This window comes from Glossina fuscipes, unplaced genomic scaffold (genome assembly GCF_014805625.2).
Source record: "Glossina fuscipes isolate IAEA_lab_2018 unplaced genomic scaffold, Yale_Gfus_2 174, whole genome shotgun sequence".
NCBI lineage: Eukaryota > Metazoa > Arthropoda > Insecta > Diptera > Glossinidae > Glossina > Glossina fuscipes.
In genome coordinates, this window is record NW_023998517.1 from 642,573 (window position 1) to 668,355 (window position 25,783).

Consider the following 25,783-nt stretch of genomic DNA (forward strand, 5'->3'; position numbering starts at 1 on the left):
ATCAAAGGGAGGTATAGCGAATTCAAAAGAAAACATATGAAATCAAAAGGAGGTATAGCGAATTCAAAAGAAAACATATGATATCAAAGGGAGGTATAGCGAATTCAAAAGAAAACATATGAAATTGTTTACAAATCAAAGGGAGGTATAGCGAATTCAAAAGAAAACATATGAAAGTGTTAGTCTTACGAAAATTGAAAATTTTTGAGTGAAAGATGTTTCGTAACTTTTTAAAAGATAGTTTTCTGACAGTGAGACTTTTCAGGTGGTTTCCCAAAACTTTTAAATTGATTACTAAACATGATGCACAAAGCAGTGGATTTACAAATAGAGCACTAGTTTATATACATCTACTTATGAAAGCAACTAAAAGTTGAAAATTCATTTAACATCCGAAAGTTCCTATGATTTATGATAATAATTAAGGTTAAACCTTTACATTTATGTTACTATACACAAACATATATTTTTGATTATTAAATAAAACCAGAAATTTTACACACTTGACTGTTAATAACATATCTATGACTAACTATACATAGCTATCTATGGTTTTATGAATTGATTTAGTTTTTTTTTTTTTTCCCTTTTTTTTTACATTAACTAACTTAATTGGTAATACTCGGGCACAAATTCATTTGCTAGATTACTAAGAAAATTGAAATCCGATGAACTATTTGAATTTTCTATTAGGTTTGCCGCCGCGGTGGTTGGAAAGTTGGCGTTAGGTGGCGCTGTTGATACTGAGCTTGCTGTATTGACAAAGTTATTAGCAGTACTGCTGCTGCCATTTGCCGCCATTTGAATATGTGGCGCAGGTGTATGTTCATCCAATAGATTATCTGTAAAAGTATATGAGATGTGTTTATTGTCAATTCTCTACTTCATGAAATTTGTTTAATAACACTTACGGTTTGTGTCTACAATAGCTAGCTATTGTCAGTGTTAAAAATCCAACACAGACTTACCATTCATTGCTTGCTGATTGTGCTGGTGCTGGTTGTGTTGATGGTGATTATAATTTGCTTGATGGCCAGGCTGATTATATGAATGTTGGTATTGGTGTTCAATGCCGTGATGGTGATTGTTGTAAAAAGTTTGCTGCATTTGATTGAGCTGCGAAGCGGCTGCCGGTGGCAAAGGCGGCGGTGGTGCATTTGGCCTTAAAAAAGAAATGTCTTTTCATATAGAACTGCAAAGAGTGAACTAAGCTATCTTCGAGTCTTTGAGATTCTTTACTATAAGGTATTTGTCAGGCAATTTCAATGTGGACTGAAATTTACACTTTGCCGACCGATAGCCTATTAAACGGTTTTTTACGTACATGGCTGACTTGGTCATAAACCGTCATTTGTCATTCAGTATTGAAGTGCTAGTCATTTTTTGCTATGTTGAAAAGCTTACGGATCGCACTGACTAGAAAAACGGTATTGGTGCGTATTATTTAAACAGAGCCGGTTTCAGGAAGGGTCAGCGACCGACTGGCCGGTTGGTAAAGTGTTAAGGACCTACGCACTAAGCTTATAATATTTATAAGCTTATTGAGTGGCAGCAGGGGACTTCAGACGAATTGACATACATCGTTGAAAAGGTCTCAGAGCGCTATGCTGATCAAGATGATGACAAACTTATAGACTTAACGCATTAATCTTTGGTGATTATTTTTGTCCCGTGACCTGCAAGGAAAAGTTTTACGCCATAGTTGCGCCCTCTTAGCGTTGCTTATGGCATAATAAATTTTTATGAGTCTTTCATATTGATATACTTCTGTTATATAAAGCAACTACACTTGAGATGCTGCCGGTTTGGTTACGCATGAAAGGGGATCTTTTATTAAATTGCTTTTTCATCTTCAATCTTCAGATTTGTTCTTTACTTCTTAGATCTGTTTTTTTGGATTCTTTTAGTTTTGAGCTTTCTATTAAATTGCATTTCTAATCTAAACTAAATCATTTACTTACTCCATTTGAATGCCTAAAGCGCTAGCTGCTGCTGAACCAATGTGATGTATATGTTGCTGAAAATCGTTCGTTGGCTGTTGGAAATTCATGTGTTCATATCCTGCATTATAGCTAGATACACTAGAAGTTTGATTTTTTGTTTCATAATAATTGCCGGAAATATCAAAATCGTTATGAATTTGTTGCGATTGCTGTTGTGAGCTGTGATGATGGCTGTAGTTGACTTGAGTATGTGTATGATGATTATAAGCATGGCCTTGATATTGTAAGGAAGACTCCACCCCATGTTGATTGTAAAACGCTTGTTGTAAGCCATGTTGCGCCGGTGTCTGCGTTGACGATGGCGGAGGTGGAGGGGGCGGTGGTTGAGGATGATGAAAAGTAGCTGTGGGCCCGTGAGTGATTTTGCTAACATTTGCCAACTCATTCACTTTCAAATGCGGTGAGGCTTGCGGCATAATCATAAAATCTGGTTTGGGGCTTAAATATTCATTATTCGGCGTTATGGTCGATATATTAGTATTTTGTTGCTGTTGCTGTTGAGGTTGCAATCGATGGTGTGGTTGCGGCGAATTCGATGCGGCAAATTCAACATCATATTTACCGTAATAATCTTGGCCATGGGGCTGTTGTTGCAGCTGTGTGTGTAATTGCTGTGGTGATTGTAGTTGTTGTTGTTGCTGTTGCTGATGCTGTTGTAATTGTTGTTTATTGTAGTAAGTGGAGTAGTAAGCTGTACGAGTTTCGATTATACCGGCGGTAGTGACTGCATTCGATTGCTGATGATAACGTCTCTTCCCGACGGCACCACTAATCGTGTTAGCAGTCGTCAGGCTATGCTGGGAAGAAGTATCGGAATCTCGACGATAGCTAACTGTCGTTGATGGTGTATCAAACGAAGTAAATTGTGAGATCTTCGTCGATGTTGAAACAGCAGATTCCTTTTTGATCTAAAAGAAAAAAATTCAAATATCTTTGTCTTTCGTAAGAGAAATCTTTCGTTACCAAAGCTTCCTCTTTCTTTTTCACTTTCGTAGTATTTTCTTCAACGTCATCGTCTAAACTGCCCGTGGACGCTACGCTGGAGTCAGCGCTGGCCATATTTGATGCTGACACGCTTGTACTACCCAATAAATTTGAGGATTCTAGCGTTGAGTTCGGTGTCACTGAAAAGAAAAAAAAAAGAAAGAAAGAATTCTTTATAAGTCACGTTGACATACTTCGTTTATGGAGAAGCAACTTACGGCTACCAGCGCTTGGATTATTGTTGGTGGCACTAGGGGTGTTATTATTGTGTCCCCTTGAATTTGACGTAGAATCCGGTATGTCGTCTGAAGGAAGCTCACAGCCTTGACATGATTTTTTGGAGTTTGAATCTATATATATAAGCAGAGAAGCAAGCAGAACATATTCAAGATGATTGCATTAAATTATAACGAAAGCGTTAAGACAATATCTAAAGAATATAACCAATTTGTTATGCAAAAAAGAAAAAAAAAAGGTGTTATTGCCTTCTGAAAGGTATGCAGAATTCTTAAGCAAATATCTACACATATGTACATAGATGTTTGCGAGTGTATTGTATTTTGTATGGAAGAGACCGAAGACATGTTGCTTTTTTCGGTTCCTGACAATGATTGATACGCTTCAGTGTCTTTGCTTTCACGTTCGGCTTTATATAACTTTTTCTCCCAACTTTACTTTTTTTTTTGGTAAATTAAAGGTAGAAACTTTAATTTTTTAGTTTTTTTTTTTTTTTTTTTTGCGTTTTGTTTCTTTTGTAATTTTCGTTTCACTTTGATAGCAGTAGCGCGAGGTAGTAATTTCATTTATTTATTAATTTTTTTTTCTCTTTTTTTTTCCTGCTGCTTGAAGCTGAATTACTTTTTTTAGTAATGTCTACCCATTCTTCTTTGAATTATCTTAAAATTTCTTTATTAAAATTAGATAAATTGGTTCATTTTTATCTTCCGGTAACGTCTAATAAACATATCTTTTTATCTACGCAAGCGTGACCTACTATTCCCTAGTATCTACTATGCTCACTGCGCTAACACTTATCAGATATTTAAATAAACTCTCTTGTTTTTTTTTTTTTTTTCTTTAAAGGAAGTATTATTCATTCATCATTTTTCTCATCTTTCCTATGTCTGGACAGCTGGTCCATTCAAATCATCCACGAAAGCATCTAGTTTTTAAATAACTTAATAAGAATGGAACTTTTAGTCGAACGAACGATATATCTTCGACCGAGCTCACTGATAGTGAGAAGAAGTAATGCGTAGGAGAGGCAATGGAGAGTACAATACACTCCAGTTTAGCGCTGCTAACGTTTCTTGGGCACGTTTTGTCGTCGGTGATCAATAGACATTCTATTGATAACCTTTAATATTATGATTGCTCACGCATGATGCTCGTTGCTGTTGGTTATCTAGCGGCACCTGTGGAAAACTGACACGAATTTTGAATAGTTGATGCACATAAAGTGCTTCCTAAGGTAAAGAGAACTTTTTTCAAATGACACATTTTAATGGCTCCACTTAACAACGATTGCCTGAGTTGATAAGTTATAGACATCCTTCGCTGATATTCTCTTAAAGCTCCGTACCGACGGAGAATATACAAGACGAGTTATTGACTTTGCATTACTGGATAGCGCTTTCATGTCGGTATAATGCTTCTCTCGGATGCAGATACACTTTTTTTCCAATGAACATCACAAAATAGTAAATTAAACTCTGTTAGTCGAGTGATTGATGTTTAAAATGCAATTTTCGTTTAAGAAATCCAGGGCAAATGGGACTTTCTCTTCGAAATTTCTGATGGTTAATGAATGTATTAACGAAAGCGTGAATGGATCTTCTGGAGAAGCAAATTTTGGGACAAAATGCAGTAAATCTGTGTTTTAAATCCATTGAATCCCATTTCGTGTAACTTTAATAGCGTCTAACTTTAATTTTGGACAGTGTTTTAGAAATTTGTGTAAATTCATCACCAATTTTGGATTACCCAACATATTCCTCATAATTTACGTCTTCGTGATTATCCTTAAGCTGTGTAGAAAACTTCGTCATAGTAAACTTATTTCATTCACTAAGACTTTTGGGTAGAGGCTACACCATTGACATTTTTTTTTGGTGTTTGTTTACCGATGAAAGAAACGCGCCCTCACTTATAATAGAAAGAGTCGGCTTAAAAGCATTGGATTGCCTTTAGTGTGCAATATATATTCCCAACTATGACTGCTGCTATACTAACACCGAATGGGGTAGTGTTGCAAAACCTTCGTTTACTTTACAAACCTTTTTTGTACTCTACGCGACCTTAGGTGCAAGGGTTTATTAAGTTTATGCGGATGTGTACTAAACTCAGAAGGACAGGTGATCCATTATTTACTATACTACTTGATCGAAAATCATTTTGCGAATCGATCTAAACTTGTCTGTCCCTCTGACCGCCTATCCGTCTTCTGCAGTTGTGTGCAGCAGGTAAACATTTTTGAGACATTTTCTTTTTCAAATTTAATAAACCGACCCGTTTTGACCCAAGAACGAACGCTATTGAAAACGATCCACATCGGACGATTTCTTTGACAGCATCCTATGTAACGCCTTATACCGCTAAAGCATGTTTATTTCATCTTCTTCTGCGAGTCAGCAAATAAACAACAGATAGTTTACTGAAGTGAATATATACATACATATGCATGTATGTTTATATCCATAAACATTTTTTCATAAATACACATATATATATATATATATATATTTGTATGTATATATAGATAAGATGTTTCAAGGCTTGAAAATTAGTATATTTATTCGATCCATATACATAAAATCTGCCCTTGTGGATTAAATAACGATAATTTCATTATTAGGCTCAATAGTTTTTAGAGTTTATTTAAATACACTTTGAGTTAGAAAGGAGTTTTCGAGACATTGTACTTCTTTTAAAGAACAGCTTGCATCAAATGTTGCCAAAACCGGAAAGGGAGAGAAAACAAAACCGCATTGGTAAACTCTTCCCATTGAGCGACTTATCCCAGCGCAGTTTTAATTTCTTTTCTCACAGGTGCAATTTTTTGCGATTTATGAAACATGTTGTTTTTAAATCAACTTGTAAAACTAACTGATATCCCTACTCCGAGAAGACTACGATCTGCCTTTAGAGGGATTTGCAAATCAAGGCTTAATTGATACGCACAAGCTAGACTGTTCTCCTGTAAAGAGGCGAACTCGATTGGGAGGTTATTCGATAACTCTTTGCATAACCTCTGCTACAACTATCATATGCATATGGAATTCTAGAGGACTTGAAAGTCCTCTATTCTAAGCTCAATCACTTCTGCCAGAACAGCATTAATTGACGCCACTGGGAGATGGCAACTACTTACGGAACAATAATAATTGATTAAATGAACCTTGCATTTTCTTATAAAATTCATTAAAGTTTAAAATAAAAGTTCTACCGATTTGTAGGCGTTTGCAATAAATATCTCAGTCAATTATAAAAAAAAGGTGGATAAGCCAAAACTTTATCACATACAATAAGCATTCACTTACTACTATCGGACTGATCATCATCACCTTTTAGACTATCTTTGTTATCTTCATCGTCCGTTTTTGAAAGCGTTTGACGTTTATGTTTCATGCGACGATTCTGAAACCAAACCTTTACCTGAAAATATAATTCAATTAAAAAAAAAAAGAAAAGAAAAGTAAAAAAGATTATAAACTAATAAAATCAATTAAATCAGCCTTTCTGCTTAATAGTTACTATGTACGTCATAAGTACACATATGCCACGGAATGAACAAAAAAAAAAAAAAAAAAAAAAAAGGAGCAATATTTCTATAGGAAAAAGCACTCATTCTTTGGTTGCAATTTAATGTTATTCAGTTAAATTGTAAGGCATAAATTATTATACTCACCTGCCGTTCTGTCAGATCTAAACTGGCTGCTATTTCAATTCTTCTCGGCCGGCATAAATATTTATTGAAATGAAATTCTTTCTCAAGTTCCAACAGTTGCGTGTTTGTGTATGCGGTGCGTAAACGACGTGGCAGGCCATTTTCTGCAACGAATTCAGCTGCAATTGAAAATTGCATTTTCTTGATATTCGAATAAATGAGATTTTGAACAAGTACATCAACCAACCCAACTCTTAGATTTATATTTTCTTTCCTTTTCCTCCTTTTTTGCACTTCTTTCCTTCTTCTCTCTTCTTCTATTTGTTTTGCTGCGGACGATACGATACCCGTACAATAAACTACTTTTCTTTAGTTTATATATATTATGTATATATATATATATATATATGCATATATATATGTATGTATATGCATATATATATATATATAATATATATGTATATGTATATACATTGTTGTTTTATGGTTTTATGGTAAACAGTATCTCCTCTACTGCTACTCGTTTTTCTTACGGCTGTGAAAGTTGGTTTGATGTTTTGTTGTTTTTTTCCAGAAATATTGCATTCATTATGTTAATGTTGAGTAAAGAAGAAAATGGCATTTAATTTATATCTTAATTTCCTATTCCCTTGCTATTCGCAAAAAAAAAAAAAAAAAAAAAAAAAAAAACATGTATACTTTACTTGATAAAGCAAAAATTTTAAGATGTAAGTAAAGAAAAATCTTAATTTTCCTTTTTTTAATTTTCCAAGCACATTATCTGTGCAAACATGGCAGTTGTTGTAGTAATCCATCAGCAGGTTATCAAGCGCAACTGCATTCGCTTTTTCTACCCTGCATTACTACTTACTACTTACTATACTGGGTTAAGGTAGGGATCATCGACTATATTTCAACGGTTTTTTTTTTTCAATTTTTATTGCAAACATGATTTAAAGCATAAACGTTATTACTCTCTCTCTCACATGGTGAATCAATCAGTATGAAGTTTAGCCGGTTTTGCTGCTAATTTATTTAAATGAACTACATTTGGAATGAGTTTTTATATCCTTCCGCTTAGCCTGACATCACATAGGTAGATGTGACAGATGATTTTAGACAACTTACTAAGGCCGGTTTGAACGTGTTGTGTATTCAAATATTAAGATCTAGAACATGTATAACACGGATGAAAGATAAGAACGGTCGGTCCATAACTGTCGATTAGCCACTCGACGTGTCGCATAGCGGCTTGATAGATGGCGATGAAGTTTGCGATTTTCTTAATAACGAATGAAAATTCTTGGACTGTGATGCAGGAGACCCTGATAGGGAAGCGGTTAAGGACGTTCTAATCAAAGTACTTAAATAGACAACAGTTTACCGATCTAAACGGCCTACATTCTAAATCAATCTCTCGGCTAAGAAAACGCGCAGAACAGTCCACATTCCGGGTTAATTTTTATATCATTGTTGTATGAATTCATATGAAAAGAGAATAAGAAGCTCAGAAGAACAAGCTATTCATGATTAAGGTCTGCTTTAATAAGTGTGTTATATGGCAGTTTATCTTCAATCATTCCTTAGCGTGCTCTGCGTTGAAAGCATTTCTAAGAGACTCCGTTTTTTTTTTTTTATAGATAGAATAATATATAAAATCATGGGAGTATATTTTCCATAAGTATTAGCTCAATAAAGCGCAGGCATCTATAGTGAAAAATCTGATTTTATGCTGCAAAACAATCGAAATATATATTTGGTTTAAGTTACGAAGAGGTTTCTTATGCTGCCTTAAAAGTCATTTCAGTTTTCATTCAGTTATGTTTCCTCTTCAAATCCGCTATAGTTAAATAGTAAAGTTCCTCCCCTTTCGTTTTTCTTTTTGATAAACGAACCGCTTACAGCCCTTAAAGTTGATTTGAGAACTTCAATGAAAAAAAGCCCCAATTTTCTATGTTAATCTTAGCGACTGTGAATGACTCAAATGACAAAAAGAAGGTAAGAGGGATCGCTAAATCGATTCAATATCTCATGCTAATTAAAAGTTTGTATAAATTTCCAGATGTTTGGCCCAGTAATAGTTTCTGGGCACACACAAAAGCGCATTAAAAATTTTTATTTATTATTTTCTAATATGACCAATCACTCAGCGGATGTCTCCTATTCGTGTAATGCAGTGATGGTCAAAAGAAGAAAGGGAAAGTGATAGGATGCGGCCGCAGTTGTGTTATGCCCAAGTTATGATCAAGCACTCACCATCGTTACGATCAAAGTACATTCTACCGAACTGAGACATGAACCCGCGAACATTGACTTGATAGTTACGATTCTCACCTATTCGGCTACTCTTTGCGAATGGCGAGTGGCGACTACTGCTTGTTATACACCACGCCATGACTGCCAGCTGTAGAAAACGAATCACCTTGCGGTTTAGCTTTTTTCAAGCCAGATATACTTATTAGGCGTTATATTGTTATTATTATTATTATTTTAATTTTAGAGTAATGAATTGAATTCTTAGACTAAAAAATAGACATTTATCCCAGGCCTTATATTAGTTTGATTGAATTAGTTGCCATCTGTTGACCTAGTCGTAGACTTTAAGTCAAATTCAAAGAACAAATTGGAATCTTTTACCTATTACTTTGATGGTTGCGACTGATCTACTTTTACAATGCAGGGTATTTTTCTACCTCGGTCTAGGTCACTCAGGTGAAAGTGTATGAGAAAGTTAAAAGGAGAATATTTTAGTCCTTTTGCCGACAAACGATAAAGCTGGCGAAAGTCGTGCTCCTGACGAGTATAGGCACACATAAGAAGAACAAGCAGCTTATTCTACGATATTTTTTACATATTAATTGTGTTCAAAATGCCACACACATCTAAGTAAATTATTTTAGCTTTTCTTGGTCTAAGCGTCAAGAATTGACTCATAAGCCAATCTATTAGCCGCTTTTTCGAGCATCAGGTGTAAATATGATTATTTATCGGCATTCTTTTGTTTTTTTAAAGAGAATTGAAAATAGTTTTATTCAAAACCTTGTCCTTCGCTAGCTCTTCTTTTTTTTCCAGTTCTCTGGCAAAGTTTGAACTTGATATAGACAGTGTTAATTCAAATCGTTTTGGGTCTATCGAGTCTACTTAAAACTAAGTATATTTTATATATTTTTTTAAGAAGCTATGAAAGCAGATTTAATTTTTTAGTGAACTTTATATAAGCGTGGATCCGCGGTATATTTTCACGTTTTTCTTATTCACAGAACTATGAATATTTGGTAAGGAGTTTTCACAATTCAGCAGTTATGAAAGGAGGTATATTAAGTTTGTGCGCAGGTGCGCTTAATGCCTAGAGCAGCTTAAGATAGACCCATCTTTTGTTAATACCGATCGGTTCAGATAATGATCCTAAATTTGTCCGCCCATTTGTTTGTCTGATGTTTGCTCACGTATTTTTGTGTTCAAAAAAAAAAAAACGAATGAATAACTGTACTATGCGAAGTTGTACAGGATGTCTACCGACCGGCCCGAATATAATTTTCGTACTAGGTTTCTGGTTTGAATACCAGTACGACTTCTAAGCTGAGTTTTCCTCATCTACCTTTGGAGTAAGAAGAGATAAAGTTTCATTCCATTTTTTGTTTTTATAAAACCCAATGGAATGTATACCGGGTTTTTAAAATAAACGGTTATCGCATCGAAAGGGAAGATATTGGCGTCTCTTCTATCGTCTTTCAAGCATACAAACTATTTAAGCTAGCAACCAAATTATATTTAGTTATATTCAAGCGTACAGCCAAAGAATTTACAAAACTTGGTTAGAACCCAGAAAAAAAAAAAAACCCACACACAAAATATGACTTCCTTTTAATTCTGCAGTGAACGTTGAGGAGGAACTGAATGAAAGATAGCAAGAGCAAAAATATATGATTTGTTTTTTTTTTTTTTTTCTTTTGTAAAGCAAAAAAGGAAACATAAATACGTACGTGTTTGAATGTGAACAAAGCTAGCAAATGAGAATTTTTGCATGATTTTGTCTAGGTTTGGCTTAATTTTACCACAAACAGTGTCGTGTTGGTATGCGTTGTTGTCATCAATGCATTGGTCAAAGTGTTTGGAAAATTGTGCACACATACATACATTTCCTTTTCTGGGATCAAAAGGAACCCCATGCACAGACAATACGAAAATGCATTGATTCCGTAAATATTCATGCCAAGTATAGTAAGTTTCGTCAGGTATGATTGTGTACAGGAATCTATGCAAAAGATACAATAGTTTTCCTAGTCATCATTGCTCAATGCTCTACGCTCTGTCCATATCAACATTTTGTTTATCTGCATTCAAAAACCTGTGATATGTTTACGCAAATGGCAATATTGTTGTCATCATCAAAGTAAAGTAAACATATCAACAACAAATACACAACAACAAAATAAACAAGCATTTGATAAACGAACAACGGGAACGAACAACATCATCAGCATTGAAGAAATTGCGGAAAATCCGAACTTAAACTTATGAGATAAAATTCAAAATATTCTCTTCCAAATTTCGTATGTATATGTATGCACATTTGTATTCATGGGAACGATACGCAAACTACAAATCTATTTATAAATGGAATGAATATGCCCGGAATGCTTACGCACACATCCATATGAACATATTGTAAAGTTTTTAAAGGAACTTCTCTCCGATACCGATATATTGATATATTACATTGATGGGAAATTTTCCAAACGAATTGCACTGTAATGGTATTATATTTCCTGATTCTCCAACAAAATTGATTTAACTTTTACAGTTACTTGGCATAATAAACCACACGTCGACGTGTTGTTTGCTATTACTTTAAATATTTATGTTCTATACCTTTTTGCTTGAGACTTGCAGTAATAGTATTTTTATACCCCACGCCACTTGTGGTATAAGGCTACGTTAAGTTTATGCGGAATTATGCAATACACAGAAGGATTCGGAGTAGATTCACCTTTTATTATGTCGATCTAAGCTTATCTGCCCGTCCGATTGTCTTATTTTCTTGTCTTCAACCTGCAGACCGCAGTGTATGGGATGTTTTGATGAAGTTCGGTACATGGGCGTGTTTTGGATTAAGGAAGAAAATTATAAAAAATGGTTTGGATCAGATCGCTTTTTCAACCGCTTCTAATTGTAGGATAGTGTAAGCTATTTAATGGTGGGACGTAACCCGCTACTGCATTCTTTTTTCAGTTATATGGATGTAATCGCAAATTCTTGGCAACATTTCTGTTATCCTGGTCATGGTTGTTATGTCAATAAAACAAGCATGCAAGTACAGTAATGCCTACACGACTCTCTCTTTTCTCTCTTCTATCTTTTCGCGATATATCTGTCGCAAAAGGGTCACTTAAAACGGAGACATTTGTTAAGTTGTCTAAGCAATATATAAATCGTTTTGGGTATAGTAAGGCTACGGTTGCAAACTACTCGTCAAGCAATCTTCGTATCGCATTATGTGTAAATCGTATCAACAACATTTCATCAAACCTTTACGCTTCAATCACATGAAATACCCGCCATATAGTCCAGACTAAATGAGTATGGAATCTTCCTGCCTGGCGTAATTGTTTTTAAAACCTCTTTTTTGTGCGTCTTCGTTGGATAACTTAAACTTGTAACTGGTGTCTGTAACAAGGGCTATGCGGCACTCAAAATAATAAATTTTTTTTTTTTTTTTTTTAAATTATTTTACGTAAATTCTAGGCACATGTAAGAGGCCACAACTTCCACCGGAGCGTGTGTAAATAAGTGTAAATTTAGCAAACAGTGCAAAATAATTAAATTTTTCTTGCATATTATGTATCTAAGGCAGTGAAGCATTTATAATTTGTTCTTTTCTACGAACTCATGTGAAAACCTTTGCATTAAATAGAGTTTACAAATTTACTTTACCATTAAAAATTCAGGAAAATATTTTGGATATATATGGATATATATGGTATATATGTATATATATGGATTCAGTTAGTATAACCAATTTTTACTATTACTAGATTATATCATATGTCTTTAGCCGACGTAGTCAGAGATACGTGGCTTCGCTTCTGCGAGCACTAACAACTTTTTTTGCGAGGAGAAAATTTTTATTTTCCTAATTTAACGAAAAGCAAATTTGAAAAAAAAACACATTACATATGTGTTCGGTCCTGGGCCATCAAGCATGTTGCGAAGTCTTACTATTACTAGATTATATCATAAGTCTTTAGCCGACGTAGTCAGAGATAGGTGGCTTCGCTTCTGCGAGCACTAACAACATTTTTTGCAAGGAGAAAATTTTTATTTTCCTAATTTAACGAAAAGCAAATTTGATAAAAAAAAACACATTACATATGTATTCGGTCTTGGGCCATCAAGCATGTTGTGAAGTCTTCAGCTCATGTCATACTGTAGGCGCGTTCTTTAGTTAATTTGGCCAATTTTCAATAGCAATCTGCCTTCAATGTTTCTGCCAAAATCGAACCCCATAATTTCAGTTGTATCGCCACGAAAATGGACGCACACTCCACAGGTGGACAGATGGATATGCTTAAATCGATTCAGAATTTTTTGTGGATATTTTGCTACATATTAAACGTAAACACTAATTACAGCTTCATTATGTAGAATTGCATACGACCCGTATATACCTTCACTAATATGAATAGAAAGAGAAGGAAAGAAAATAGTTTTTCTCTTTTCAAATTTTTTGTTATTGTTTTTGTTATCATTAGATTAATGCTTATAGCAAAATAACTCTTTTTTCAATTGATCTCATTTTTCTTCTTCTTCTTGACTTTCCTATCTAATAAGAGAGAATAAGAGAGTTAAATCTTCGGCAAATATTTGCCAAAATTAGGAATCAATCGTAAGAAATGACAGCAATCAGTATTTCTTTGCATAAAGAGTGGGGAAGATGGGCGTAATTTTTCCTGCGTAGTTGAATAAAATTTATTGTGAAAATTGATTGATTGAGTTATAGAAAATTTAATAGGAAAAATTGAGAGAAAAAAAATTCAAATAATTAAATCGGAAAATATATTTGTTAATAAACGTTTCTGGTTAAAAAAATATATATAAAACAATCGGTATTTTTTCGTTTTTTTGGTTTGCTTTATGTATGTATAATAGAAAAATTCAGCAATAAAAGTGAAGTTGGTTGCAAGAGAATAACTTTTTATAGAAAAGTTCACACATACCACTATTAGCACCTTAGCCGTATATAAAATAGGCATCATTATTAAGACTACTGGTAAGAAGAATAAGAAGCTATAAATGAGTTCAGCAAATTATGACAATGTAAGCAAGACTTTATTTCTTGCTTTGCGGGTAGAGAAAATAATGGAGAGAGAGGGAGAGAGAGAGAGAGAGAAATTATTTTTCAGCATTTATTAAAAAACGGTTTGGGGCGCAAGTTAATGTAGATATGAGTGAGTATATGCGTATTGTAAAATAAGCTTATTCCCTTTGAAGGATCAAATGTGATCTATTCTGTAATATTTACGGGTTTTCAAGTCGTAATATTCTAATTAACTAGACTCTCTTAATATTTGATTTAGTTTACTGTTCCCAAATTATAATGAATTTTATATATGAATGAGGACAAATGGCGGGCGAATAATAAGAAAATGTTTTATAAGTTGGTGCGAATATTTCACCTAAAAATATTTCTCGATCAGTATATAGGCTAATTTTTTGATAAATTGATTGGAAGCCGTAGCCATTCAATTCTTTTTTTTTTCATATATCATTCCGTCACTAGTTTTTTGTATATTTTTTCGTCAATACGACGTCGTCCAATTTCATTGCTTTTTACAATCGGTTTTGAATTTATGTTATGTTACGCATATATACACTTTGCACATCATATAAGCCCAAGCCAGTGTCTTTTTGTGTAAGTTGACTGGTTCTAACAGAAATACACACATCTATGAGAAATTGACTTTTTTGTTCCTCAAAAACGAATGATTAATGATTGTTTCGTTATTCAACTCGACAATACAAATGTGTATGTATGATATGATTTTGTTGTTGCTGTTGTTACTTTTATTGTTGAGTTCGCTTTTTACCGCGTTTTCTTTAAATGTGAACGCTATATAGTGTTTGTGTATAGCAGTCCTTGATAACGATACATATATTGTAACTACGCGCTTATTTAAAAGATGAATAGGTTGATGTTTAAAGACATAAAGAAACAATGCAAGTTCAGATACCCGTACATTACACTGGTTACAACATGCACAAATACAAGTATATGTACATATATTGTTCGAACCATAAGTTGCAGTAGCTAGCATTAAATCTCTACATTCGAAATATAAATGAATGAATGAATGAATGAATGAATGAATGTTACAAAAAAAGAGAAAACAACAAAAAATGTTTTGCTGTTGTGTGCGCCCTTTCGTAAGTAAATGTAGGTTTAGCATCCGTTGCAGTACAATTGTCGTGACTATGCGTGTGTGTATACCTAAGTATTTTGGTTTTTTCCTTGAGTTCAGTGTTTGAAAAGCTAAATGTAATTTTGTTTTCATACGTTTTGCCCCCTTTTTGTAAGCTTTTCCTTCTTTTTTTTTTCAATTTTTGTTTGTGTTATTGCTTCACGCTGCACATCTATCTATAGATATTTGCGCCTTGTATCATTTGTTCTTGAACTGAATTGATTTTGGCATTTTTCATCAATTGTTTTTCTTATTTACATAAACACAATATTGTAAATTTTGCAAAAAAAACCAACGCATGTTTATGCTTATGATAAATAGTCACAATAAGAATAGAAAATCTGGTAAATTTTAATTTAATTAAAATATCTTTCAATGCATTAAGTGAAGACTTTAAGGATAATGACCATGTTCTGTAAAGGGAAAACGGTTTTCCTCTTGCAATCCTTTGCCTATAAATAATTAGAACCACAACCACATAAATAAACATATATATATGTAACAGTCCTTTTTTATATCGTATCTCCAAATTATGACCAGTGTCCTTAAGATAAATTGGGGTCATTTGTGTTTTATTCTTAACATTTACATGACTACGTCAGGCATTTTCGTGCTGTACGTTGTGGGCACACGTACGTACAGTTATAATTATATGTATGTGCATCTCATCTGCGGCATCTGCAGCAAGGTGTGGAGATTTTATACAACACTTTGCAACTATTGGGGTTTTATTTATTTTTTTTTTAATTTAACGGAAATATCCGACCTTTCAGCATATTTCTAAAGGCCTCTTCAGCACTAACTAACCAAGTCGGCAAACATCATCTCTGCCCACACATGTCGTATATATGAAAAATGTATTAACTTTAACTAATTTATGCCCTTGTGGCGTTGTCAACACCTTTTTATAACTCTCACTAGATATATATATATATATAGTAAAAGGACCGTTGTTAAAATTCTTCTCTTTACCTATCCCTGTATATTCATTCGAAGCCTTTTCAATTTCTTTTGTAAATGTTAAAATACTTATATTGCTTAGTAAGGAAAAATCAACAGCAGCATCTTCCAAACAACAAAAACAAAACAAAAACAAAAAAAAGAACATGAGATCATCGTTTAATTTTCCTCCAAATTTTATTATTCAGCGAGTTGTAAAGTCTGCCCTTACCTTCTCTTGATACTGCTTCTTATATAAAAGTAATCCTTTTACATGAAGACATCTTTGAATCATTCATCATAACATTGATGTTTTCCTACCATCCTAATTATTTGTCTTATAACCACTCAGCAAAAGTTTGCTTTCATTATTTTAATACTTTCTTATTGTAATTAAAACTAATCACACAAACTGTTTTACGACAAAATGCTTTCCCCATAAATGTCACTCAAAAATGAGAAGGGATCGATCACAAGAGAGAATGATGAACGACTTTTTTCATTTTCATGACTTTTGTTCATAATTTTATAACAAATAAGTTTTCATGAATGAAAAGGAAAATAGAAAAACATAATAATAAAACAAGGAAGAAATTTTGAGCATGATTTTTCAAACTTTCGGCTTAAGCGGATCGCATTACCAAAAATGCGAACTCTTGCAAGCTGGGAATAGAAAAAGCAACGACACTTTTTCAATGCAACGTTGTTCCGTTTGTCCGGGAAAGTAAGCGATTTCTGTTTTCTCTGTCTCTTTTCCTAATGTACTGGCAGAAAGAGAAGGCATAGTATTTTTCAAAATGATCCAAATTCTTTAACATACCCAATACGACACGAGAGGGCTTGTAAGTCGCGCATTGTTCAATGACGCTTTTAAAGAAGGTAAAAGTACACCAATAGTGTTTATTTATATTCATTCCATATAAGAATGCAGTTATTAACAAATAAAAACAAAAAAAATATATACTCATGGAATATTATTCGATCTTCAAATTTTTGTACATTTATCTGCTGTAGTTTATGAATAATGAACAAGGAACGCAATTTTTAACGTCACATTGTCTGCCCATATGAATTTGTGTTGAAGCTCTAGGTCACAATTTCTGCGGTAAATTAATGAAATTTGGTACACCGCCATATTTTGGCCCAAGGACGAACGCTATTGAAAATGGTTTGAATCGGTCTATTTTTTCATTTTAGAACATTTCTACTTGTTGGAATAAAATGATAAAATGTTGATACATTTCGCTCAAAATAGAATTGAAAGTAATCAATTAATTGCTAATTGTTAATAAATAAAAATATTGAAGAACGCTGTAGCTGCTGCTCTAGCTGAGGTAAATGGTACACCAATTATCTATAGAATTATAACATGCAACACCCAAAATTAAGCTTAATTTCATTTGTACCATTACTTACACTTGAAGTTCTCATCGATATTGTACCATCTGAGGATGCTTGTGCTGCACTACCCAAAAGGTCTATCAGCGAAGTTATAAGAAACTCAATTTGGAGAAAGAAAATGTAGAGAAAAACTAAAGCTTTGATTAGTTTGGGCGTTTGATCCTATTTGAGCAGAAGTCTTCTATATAAAATCGCTGGCTTAGAACAACTAAGCTACATAATCATCAATATTAAGTCCAATGGTAAACAGTTATGTAAATGCAGAGTCCCCGATATTTTTTCATTACTTTTCCGCAATTAAGTCGTAGCAGTTCTCCCAGTTGTTTTTGTCTTATTAAAGTCTGCCCTTTAATTGCGAACTTGTACATGCTTTAATAATGTGTAGGTTGTGTAATACAGTGACATGGAACAGCGGAAATGACTTTGCCATTCTTTTCTTTTTCTTGAGTAGCCACTCACAGGATGTTAGACACGGTAGCAAACGGAGAGAATTGGCCAGAGGCGGAAGGAAAAGGGGTAGCAACAGCAATAGTAGTAGTAGCGTACGTTTGTCTTGAAAGCGAAAAAAACACTTTGTTAGGATACTGGATAACAAATTCATGTGATGTGAATGTTTCAGTGTTCCAGTGAGTGTTTAAAAATTCTGGTTGAATATGGTAGAGAGTGAAAGCTCCATCATATATGGGGACTTTTAACAAATTTGCTTATACATTATGCATTAGAAGGGCACAGATTCTCAGATAGACCAGGTGACCGCATAATTTGGGGTTTTTTTTTTTTTTGGGCTTTGCTTTAGCGTCCTTTGCAAAGATAAGCAAGATCATTTCTCTGCACTATTAGCCCGAAATTGCGTCGTCCTTAGAAAGTGATATCAAGACGTAAGACTACGTCCATCAAAAATCAAATTGTATTGATATGAGAGGACGACTTCTCTTCAATCTATCTTTAAACAACGTTATGAATACAAACTTGCGCTTATTTCTGATAACTTTCGCCTGTTGTTAACCTAGAATTGCTTTTGTCATCCCGATAAAAAAATTGTAATAAACATGGAAAGTGTCTGCATGCGAAAAGAATATTTTCAGTTATATATCTAAAATGACGACAGCAAAGTAACGCTTACGCCTTGTTTGTAGAAACTTTCAATCTTTGAGAATTACTAGCAATTGCACATAGCTTTCAGTTCAGTTAAGCCGAATTCTATGTAGCTGTCCACCGTCAGGTTTCAACTCAAACTGTAGAAATGGAAAAAGCATAAAAAAGGAGACCTCAAGTATTCCGGCAAATTCCGGCACGTTGAGGAGCTCTTCTAGAACGCTTTCGAAGTAATAAATATAATGTCCTTCCATTTTTTTTGATGATAGATATTAAAACTTCTTTAACACGATTTACATACTGCAGTAATTAAGTCTTGTACTGCGAGAGTTTACGTTGCATAAACGATTTTTGGAATTAACCTAAAATGATTTTAACTTTTAGTTCCCTACACATTGGCCGTAACTCACACAATAAACATAAGAATTATTGTAATTCTGCTAATATTCATGTAATACATACATAATATGCTATATGTTAGATTCATATTTTTATATATATATATATAAAAATTTGTATACGATTTTAATGCAAGTGGTTGTGTGTGTCTGTGTAATTGTGTGTGTAGATATGAATTTAATTGAAGAACTCAACAATAAATCAAGAGAAACTGTTATTAAATTAAACTCTTGCGTGTTCTAAACCGTCAAAATGTAACTTGTAATTTTCTGCAATTACACGTAATTTTACATATCCGTGTATTTAATATGAAAATCGCACTGAAAATGTGCATAAGTCTGGTAATTGGATTGTTTGTGCTTGTATAGAGAGGAGACAGTTATGCGATAAAAGGTAAGAAAATTACAGCAAACTAAGCAACATTATATACATATTGATGGACGTGAACAATTTATTCACTAAATACGAACTAAATTTTTCTCCTTCGCGCTCTTCAAATTAACCACAGAAGTACAGTTCTTGTTCTTCTTCTTCTTCTTCTTCTGTATACTTTGAAAATTCCAATAAATTGAAATATGACGAACGTCTACCATTATGGAAATTCTTATTCGAGTATGTATGTACATGGGTACGTGAGTGCGTGAAAATTTTTTTTTGCATATAAATATATTTTTCTCTGACTTTTCGTTATTTTCAATTGCATCATGTGTACGCTGTTGCGGCTATGGCGTGAAAAACTTTGTTATGCGTGCTTTATACTTTAATATGCTTTTCAATATGAAATCCATCGGGGATGCAAATAGCTGTCAATCAAAAACAAGGGAAACTTTTTTGTTCAGTTGGTTTTAAAAATTTACATTTTATATAAACTTTTGTTGTTATTGTTGTTGTTGTTGTTGTTGTTGTTATTGCTTTAGATGCTTTATTTGTTACATGTCTATCAAGAAGATGTGTATTTAAGAGATAAAGTAGATTCGGATATTTCGTGTTGGGGTATATTTATAATAATAATAAAAATGGCTTCTCGCGACATTGTTCATACAAAAAAAGTATATAATTAATTTTCCATTTATTTTACACTGATTTTTAAATATAATACGATTTTGTACGCATAGATGGGCATCATATAGTCTAGTGGTTGGGATGTTCGGCAAGCAGCCGAAGCACCAAGATTCAATTCCTGCCCAGTTACGGTAGAACGTAAATTGTATTTTACTACTTTTCGTGGATGATTTTATCAATCGAAATAAGTAAAAGGAAAATTTCAACTTCACAAGGACCCTCAAGATATTTTACAAAATACTACAAATTCTCTTGTTTTTTTGATCAAATAACTTTGTTGATTATGTTGTATTCATTTTTGCCATTCGGCGGTTGATCTGTTATTGTACTGAAACTTTTCATACTGGAAAGACGAAAATTGCCCTGAGAAGATTCAGTTGAGGAAAGGTGCACCTTTCTAATGATTGAAAATAAATATTTTCATTTTTATATTTATTTTGTCTTTTCTGCCTTTTCTTTCAAGCAACGCTTTCAAAATTAAATAAAGGCTTAAAATAAGTTTTGTCAAAACTTGTTAGGCTTCAAATAATTATAAGCAAACATAGGTCTAAGTAACTATGCATACCCTTATGACTACAAATGGTATACATCGCTAAGAATCGAGCCCGCAAACACGGACTTAACAGTCGAGGGTCTTCTCCCTTTAGGTATGCTGTAGTCCTAGTATGTGCTCTCCCCTTCCATCCCCTCGCACATACACATGTAAGCAGTGTGTTAGACGGCAAATGAAAACTTAAGAACGACCCCCACAAACGGACAAATATAAGAACGAATTCAATAAAATTATTGGATGTCTGCCGACATAACGAGACCACTAATTTGTCAAAAGCCTGACGACAGCCGGTTTTTTTTTTTGATTAAACTAAATAACAATCCGGCAATAGTATTACGTAGTGAATCTATACATCAAAGTGAAAACAATGCTGTGGCATGAAAATTATGTGGTTTTGATTTCAACACTTCTCTCTGTGATCTCTGAAAGGCTTACTTCACGCTTTGACATATAAGTAAAGACGACGCACTGTATTGCAGTCATATAAAGAAATACTTATTACAATAACATTTCATTGAATGATTTTTTGTTGATCGCCACTAATCCTTACAGTCCAAAGACGAACGAACAGGCAAAAAACAATCAATCATAATGCGATTGTGCAAAGGCAAGAATCGTAAACACATAAAACTTATATATATATATATATATCTAGCAGCATTTTATGCTGTATATGCAATATTTTAAAGGTATGTAGTGTATGTGAATACATGACACTACAATGCCATAAAGTCATTGAAAAATAACTTGATGAGCTTATGTCTTATTTTAACAGTAGTTCTTGTAAGGTATTTGTTTGTGTGATGAGCATTGTGTGTACTGCTTTTCGCTTACTCTCAATCAGCAGACACAACACTTTCATCGCCGCCTTTGTAACGCATAATTTGATCGCTAGGTGCTTTTCTGTTTGCATGACTATTCACGCCAAGCGAAGAAAAATTATTCGACATTTTTATAAGCCAGTCAAACGTAAAAAGACCGATCGAATGCCAGCAGTAGCCGGTGTGTAGGAAAATTTTCATTTTGGTTTTTCCTATTACGTCGCATTATTTACTTTAAAAACTCAAGTGTATATCGCTGTTATGCGTTGTAGTACTTTTGTAGATACTTCCTTGTAGTTCGCACCTGCATTGTTTGAAATTAATATTTATAGAACTGTTGTCTTGACATGGCTTTAAGGAACCATTTTCTTTTTCATTAGTTGCGTTAACAACGTTACGCTTTACATCAATCACATCTAATATATACCATATATGTATCGGAATTGAATGATTATAATTAATGATAATCGTCGCATATTTGTGTCAGTAGAGTTTTAGGAGCGATTTTTGTCTATTTTCTTATGCATACGAGTTTCATTGCTTCCTGCTGATATCATTTTTTTTTTTGGTTGGGTCCATTTGCTGGTTTTATGTACTTTCAGGCTCAATACAATTAGCCTCAACCCTATTTACCCATGTAGCCATCGTTTAGTTTATGATTAGGACTTTCACGTTCACCAAATAAATTCATAAAAAGCAAAAGCTTATGTTTTCCGAAAGTTGTCAGTTTCAATGCGAACTCGCCAATTCACTTGCAATAATTGAACAAGTGAAAACACTATAGTGGGACACCATTAAACACTCTACGTCCTACAGTTATCAATATATCGAGTTTTCAAAAGAAGTCGTTGTATGGGAAATGGTTCAAAAAGCTGTATCAATAGCCTTTTTTTACGGTGGCCAAACCACCTCAGTGTGCCAAATGTCAAGAAAAAATCTCGAAAACAACGGAATGCAGGTTGAACACTAAACAAAGACGGACAGACCACCTTTGATTGGTGTAATCTATATATTTTATTCTTAAGTCGTATGTCCACACAAACTTGATATAAAAATAAAGTGAACTTGATAACATACTAGAAAATTCGATTCCAATGTTAATCAAAGTTATCTTAAAACTTCCGAAAGCATGTATTTCGGTTAACACGGTCACATGTCTGTCACTTATAGTAACAACAATTTTTTTCAGGTAGTAGATAATGAAAATTCGTTACCGGACGTGGGAGCAGCCGTATTAAAACCTCACTATATGTTCATTCCTTTGTTCCAACCATCATCGTTTCTAAACGTTAGAAGCATAGAAGCATAGAATTCTTGTTCCGTTTTCTATTTGACTCGAGAAAAGACATTCATTACATTGTCTGGCCTATAAACGATTTTTAAAAATTTTACGTAACGTAAACATAAAATGATCCTAAAATAATAAAAACCGATCACGCTATTGGATATACTTGGCTTGTCGTAAACAGGCTTAATCCATTCAACTAAATAAATCAAAAAGAAAAAAAAAATTAAGACAATTTTGGCAGCTTCGTGTCAAATTTGGAACCACACCCTAAACAATGCACGAAAATTTGAGAAGTATTTCGTAGGCGTATAAGTTCCTCGATTGGGGTTACTTGTACGCTAATCTTCCACACGTCCCCGCCAAATAGTTGTGCAGTGTTACATAATAGATGCGCTATATTATATAAATGTTATGAGTTGTGAGTGCAGTTTTTGATGTCAGAGAGGTCGCTAAGAATGAGTGTCGATTATTTTGTTTCCTTTAACAACTTATTTTGGGACTTTGATTTTCATTTCATTTCATTTTTGATTTTAATCATTTACTAAGTAACTACAAAGCCATAGGCCTATTACTTAGTTACATATATACATTTCATGGGCAAAAAGAAGCTACAACGTAAGCGAATACCCAAGTCACTAATCAACTTGATTCATAAAGTCCGTAATCATTAATTCCGATTAGCAACAAAGTATATATATTATGAGTTTGCCGATGCGGTCAATCTGTTTATAAAGGTGTTCAAAGAATCATCGAAAGATTTCCGACTCAGCGGTGGTAACATATTCCAATATCTAGTAACGCGGACAGTAAAGGATCGTTCGGCTGATTAGCTGGACAAACATAAAAGAGTTTCTATTCGCTCTAGAAGAATGCAGTCGTTCTATGAAAAGATCTGAAAATCGACTATGATTTTGTAGAGGTAGTTAAGCAACCTGATTATTCTGCCAGTTTTTACTTTGTTAACTTTTTGAAATTTATACCAAGTTTCGCTTTGGTTATATTTTTTATAAAATATTAAAAGCCGTTGTTCATATTTATATGTGAATTCTTTCTGTGTGAGCACAGTGCTTGATAGGAGAGTGACGGGGCAAATAGCGATAAAGTAGTAGTGAAGTCTCTAAAAATACGCCAAGGCCGTAAAATAGAATTCAGAATTGATTGAGAAAGGAAAAATCTATGAAGATTTACATGCGTGAGACGAATTCTAATTTCTACATCATCTACAATCTGACCATAAATGTCAATAATATCGTTGAAATTATTTATATGTTTACAAACATATTTTCCAATTTGTTTAACTAAAATAAAATATTAGTTCTTTAAAAACTAGTTTTCTAAAAAATCTTTCTTATCTCTTTGATAGCTGGCATCACTTGTTGTACAAAGTGTGTGTGTGTGTATTAAGTTTGTGAGATTGTATACAATACCCGGAAGGACTTGAGATAGACCCACCTATATTTACTATATTTTTTCGATTTGAGATTGTTTGTCGGTCTGCCCGTCTTCCTATCTGCTGTCCATGTGTTCAACATACATGTCGCAATTTTTGCCATATTTTGATAAAATTTGGTACACTAATGTATTTTGGCCCAAGGGAGAAAACTATTGTAAATGGTTCGAATCGGACCGCTTTTTTCAATCTCATGTAACCCATACATTCAAGTCTTATTTTAAAAAGCCATTATATGAGTAAGTGCATGTCTAAGGTATTTAAAGGAGGGTCGTGCCCCACTATAATGTTTTAAACTTGTTTAAAAATTGCAAAATAAAAGGTTAGTTTTAATTTTATATAATAAATACGTTAATATTTTCCATTATAGTTGTGTGTTGTTTAAAATTGATAAGTTTACAGCAACAATAGCAGCGTTACTCGAACTTATGTTAATGCATTCAGCATTAGGTTAAATATGCTAAAAAACTGGTCTTTATACCGCGACTATTACTACTCGTCAAAAATGCTACCAAATCTTTGTTTGACTTAAGTCAAACGAAAAAAAGGTATCTTTTTAGGATTTTCTGTAGGAATGTTTGTTTTTATGTAAGCACACACCGACAGCTTGTAAGCAAAGTGCGCACAGGTATTGAAAATTATTTACTCACTTGTTTGCGTAGCAAAAGACATTTTTATATGAAATCACAGTTTAAATGTTGGTGTCGTCAATTTTTAACAAAGAAACCAAAAAAAAAAAAAAAAAAAAAAAAAAAAAAAACATAAACCCCTCAAGTTATACGATTTTTGGACATAAATCATTTAAATCACTTAAACATGCATATGCCTCGCGCTAAAATATTAAATAAATTGCTTTTCATGGCGATGCCACTTTGGCAAATGTTCTACAAGTATATTTGCAGAGCTTGAAATGAAACGCACACGCACACGAATGTGTATCTATCCAAGTTTATGGTTGTGGATAACATTACCACATGCCATGTATCCAAACCGGTGTCTTACATTCTTATATCTACTACTACCACTACTACTACTACTACTACCGCTGCTACCACTACGACTAATAGCTCAGATGCTGAGAGCGAAGGGGAAACTGAAAGGCATAAAACTACTATAAATTTTTCTTATTTGCTAAACTTTTCATGTGTTTTTCTTGAAAAGCGCTTAACCTATGATTGTGGTACTTTGTAGGTATTCATAGCTCGCATATACATATGATTTGTGTTTTTCAAACAGGTGTTACAAGCAATATGTCACTAAAGTATTTCAATGGATTTTCTGTTAAATGTTACTTTTTAAAAGCTACACCTTAAATATCCTTCGAGTGTAGAGGATCTTTAATGATTCAACTTTTGATTTCTTTTGTCACAAGTTGCTCTATGGCGACATAGTTGAAATTTTCATAAAATAAAAGCATTTTTGATATAATAAAGTTTTACAAAT

At 33.6% G+C, this 25,783-nt stretch overlaps 1 protein-coding gene across 1 annotated transcript in view; it reads right to left on the reverse strand.

Moving 5' to 3' along the window:
* Positions 1 to 603: 603 nt before the first annotated feature.
* The window catches only part of LOC119641690 (homeotic protein proboscipedia), a 76,500-nt gene continuing 51,320 nt past the window's right edge, over positions 604 to 25,783 (reverse strand). The window contains exons 3-9 of the mRNA XM_038040476.1: positions 6,895 to 7,052; positions 6,527 to 6,641; positions 3,206 to 3,337; positions 2,967 to 3,127; positions 1,962 to 2,911; positions 969 to 1,162; positions 604 to 842 (exon numbers count right to left, since the gene is read on the reverse strand). Coding sequence (XP_037896404.1) covers positions 604 to 842; positions 969 to 1,162; positions 1,962 to 2,911; positions 2,967 to 3,127; positions 3,206 to 3,337; positions 6,527 to 6,641; positions 6,895 to 7,052 — 1,949 coding nt within the window. The remainder of the gene's footprint in view (positions 843 to 968; positions 1,163 to 1,961; positions 2,912 to 2,966; positions 3,128 to 3,205; positions 3,338 to 6,526; positions 6,642 to 6,894; positions 7,053 to 25,783) is intronic.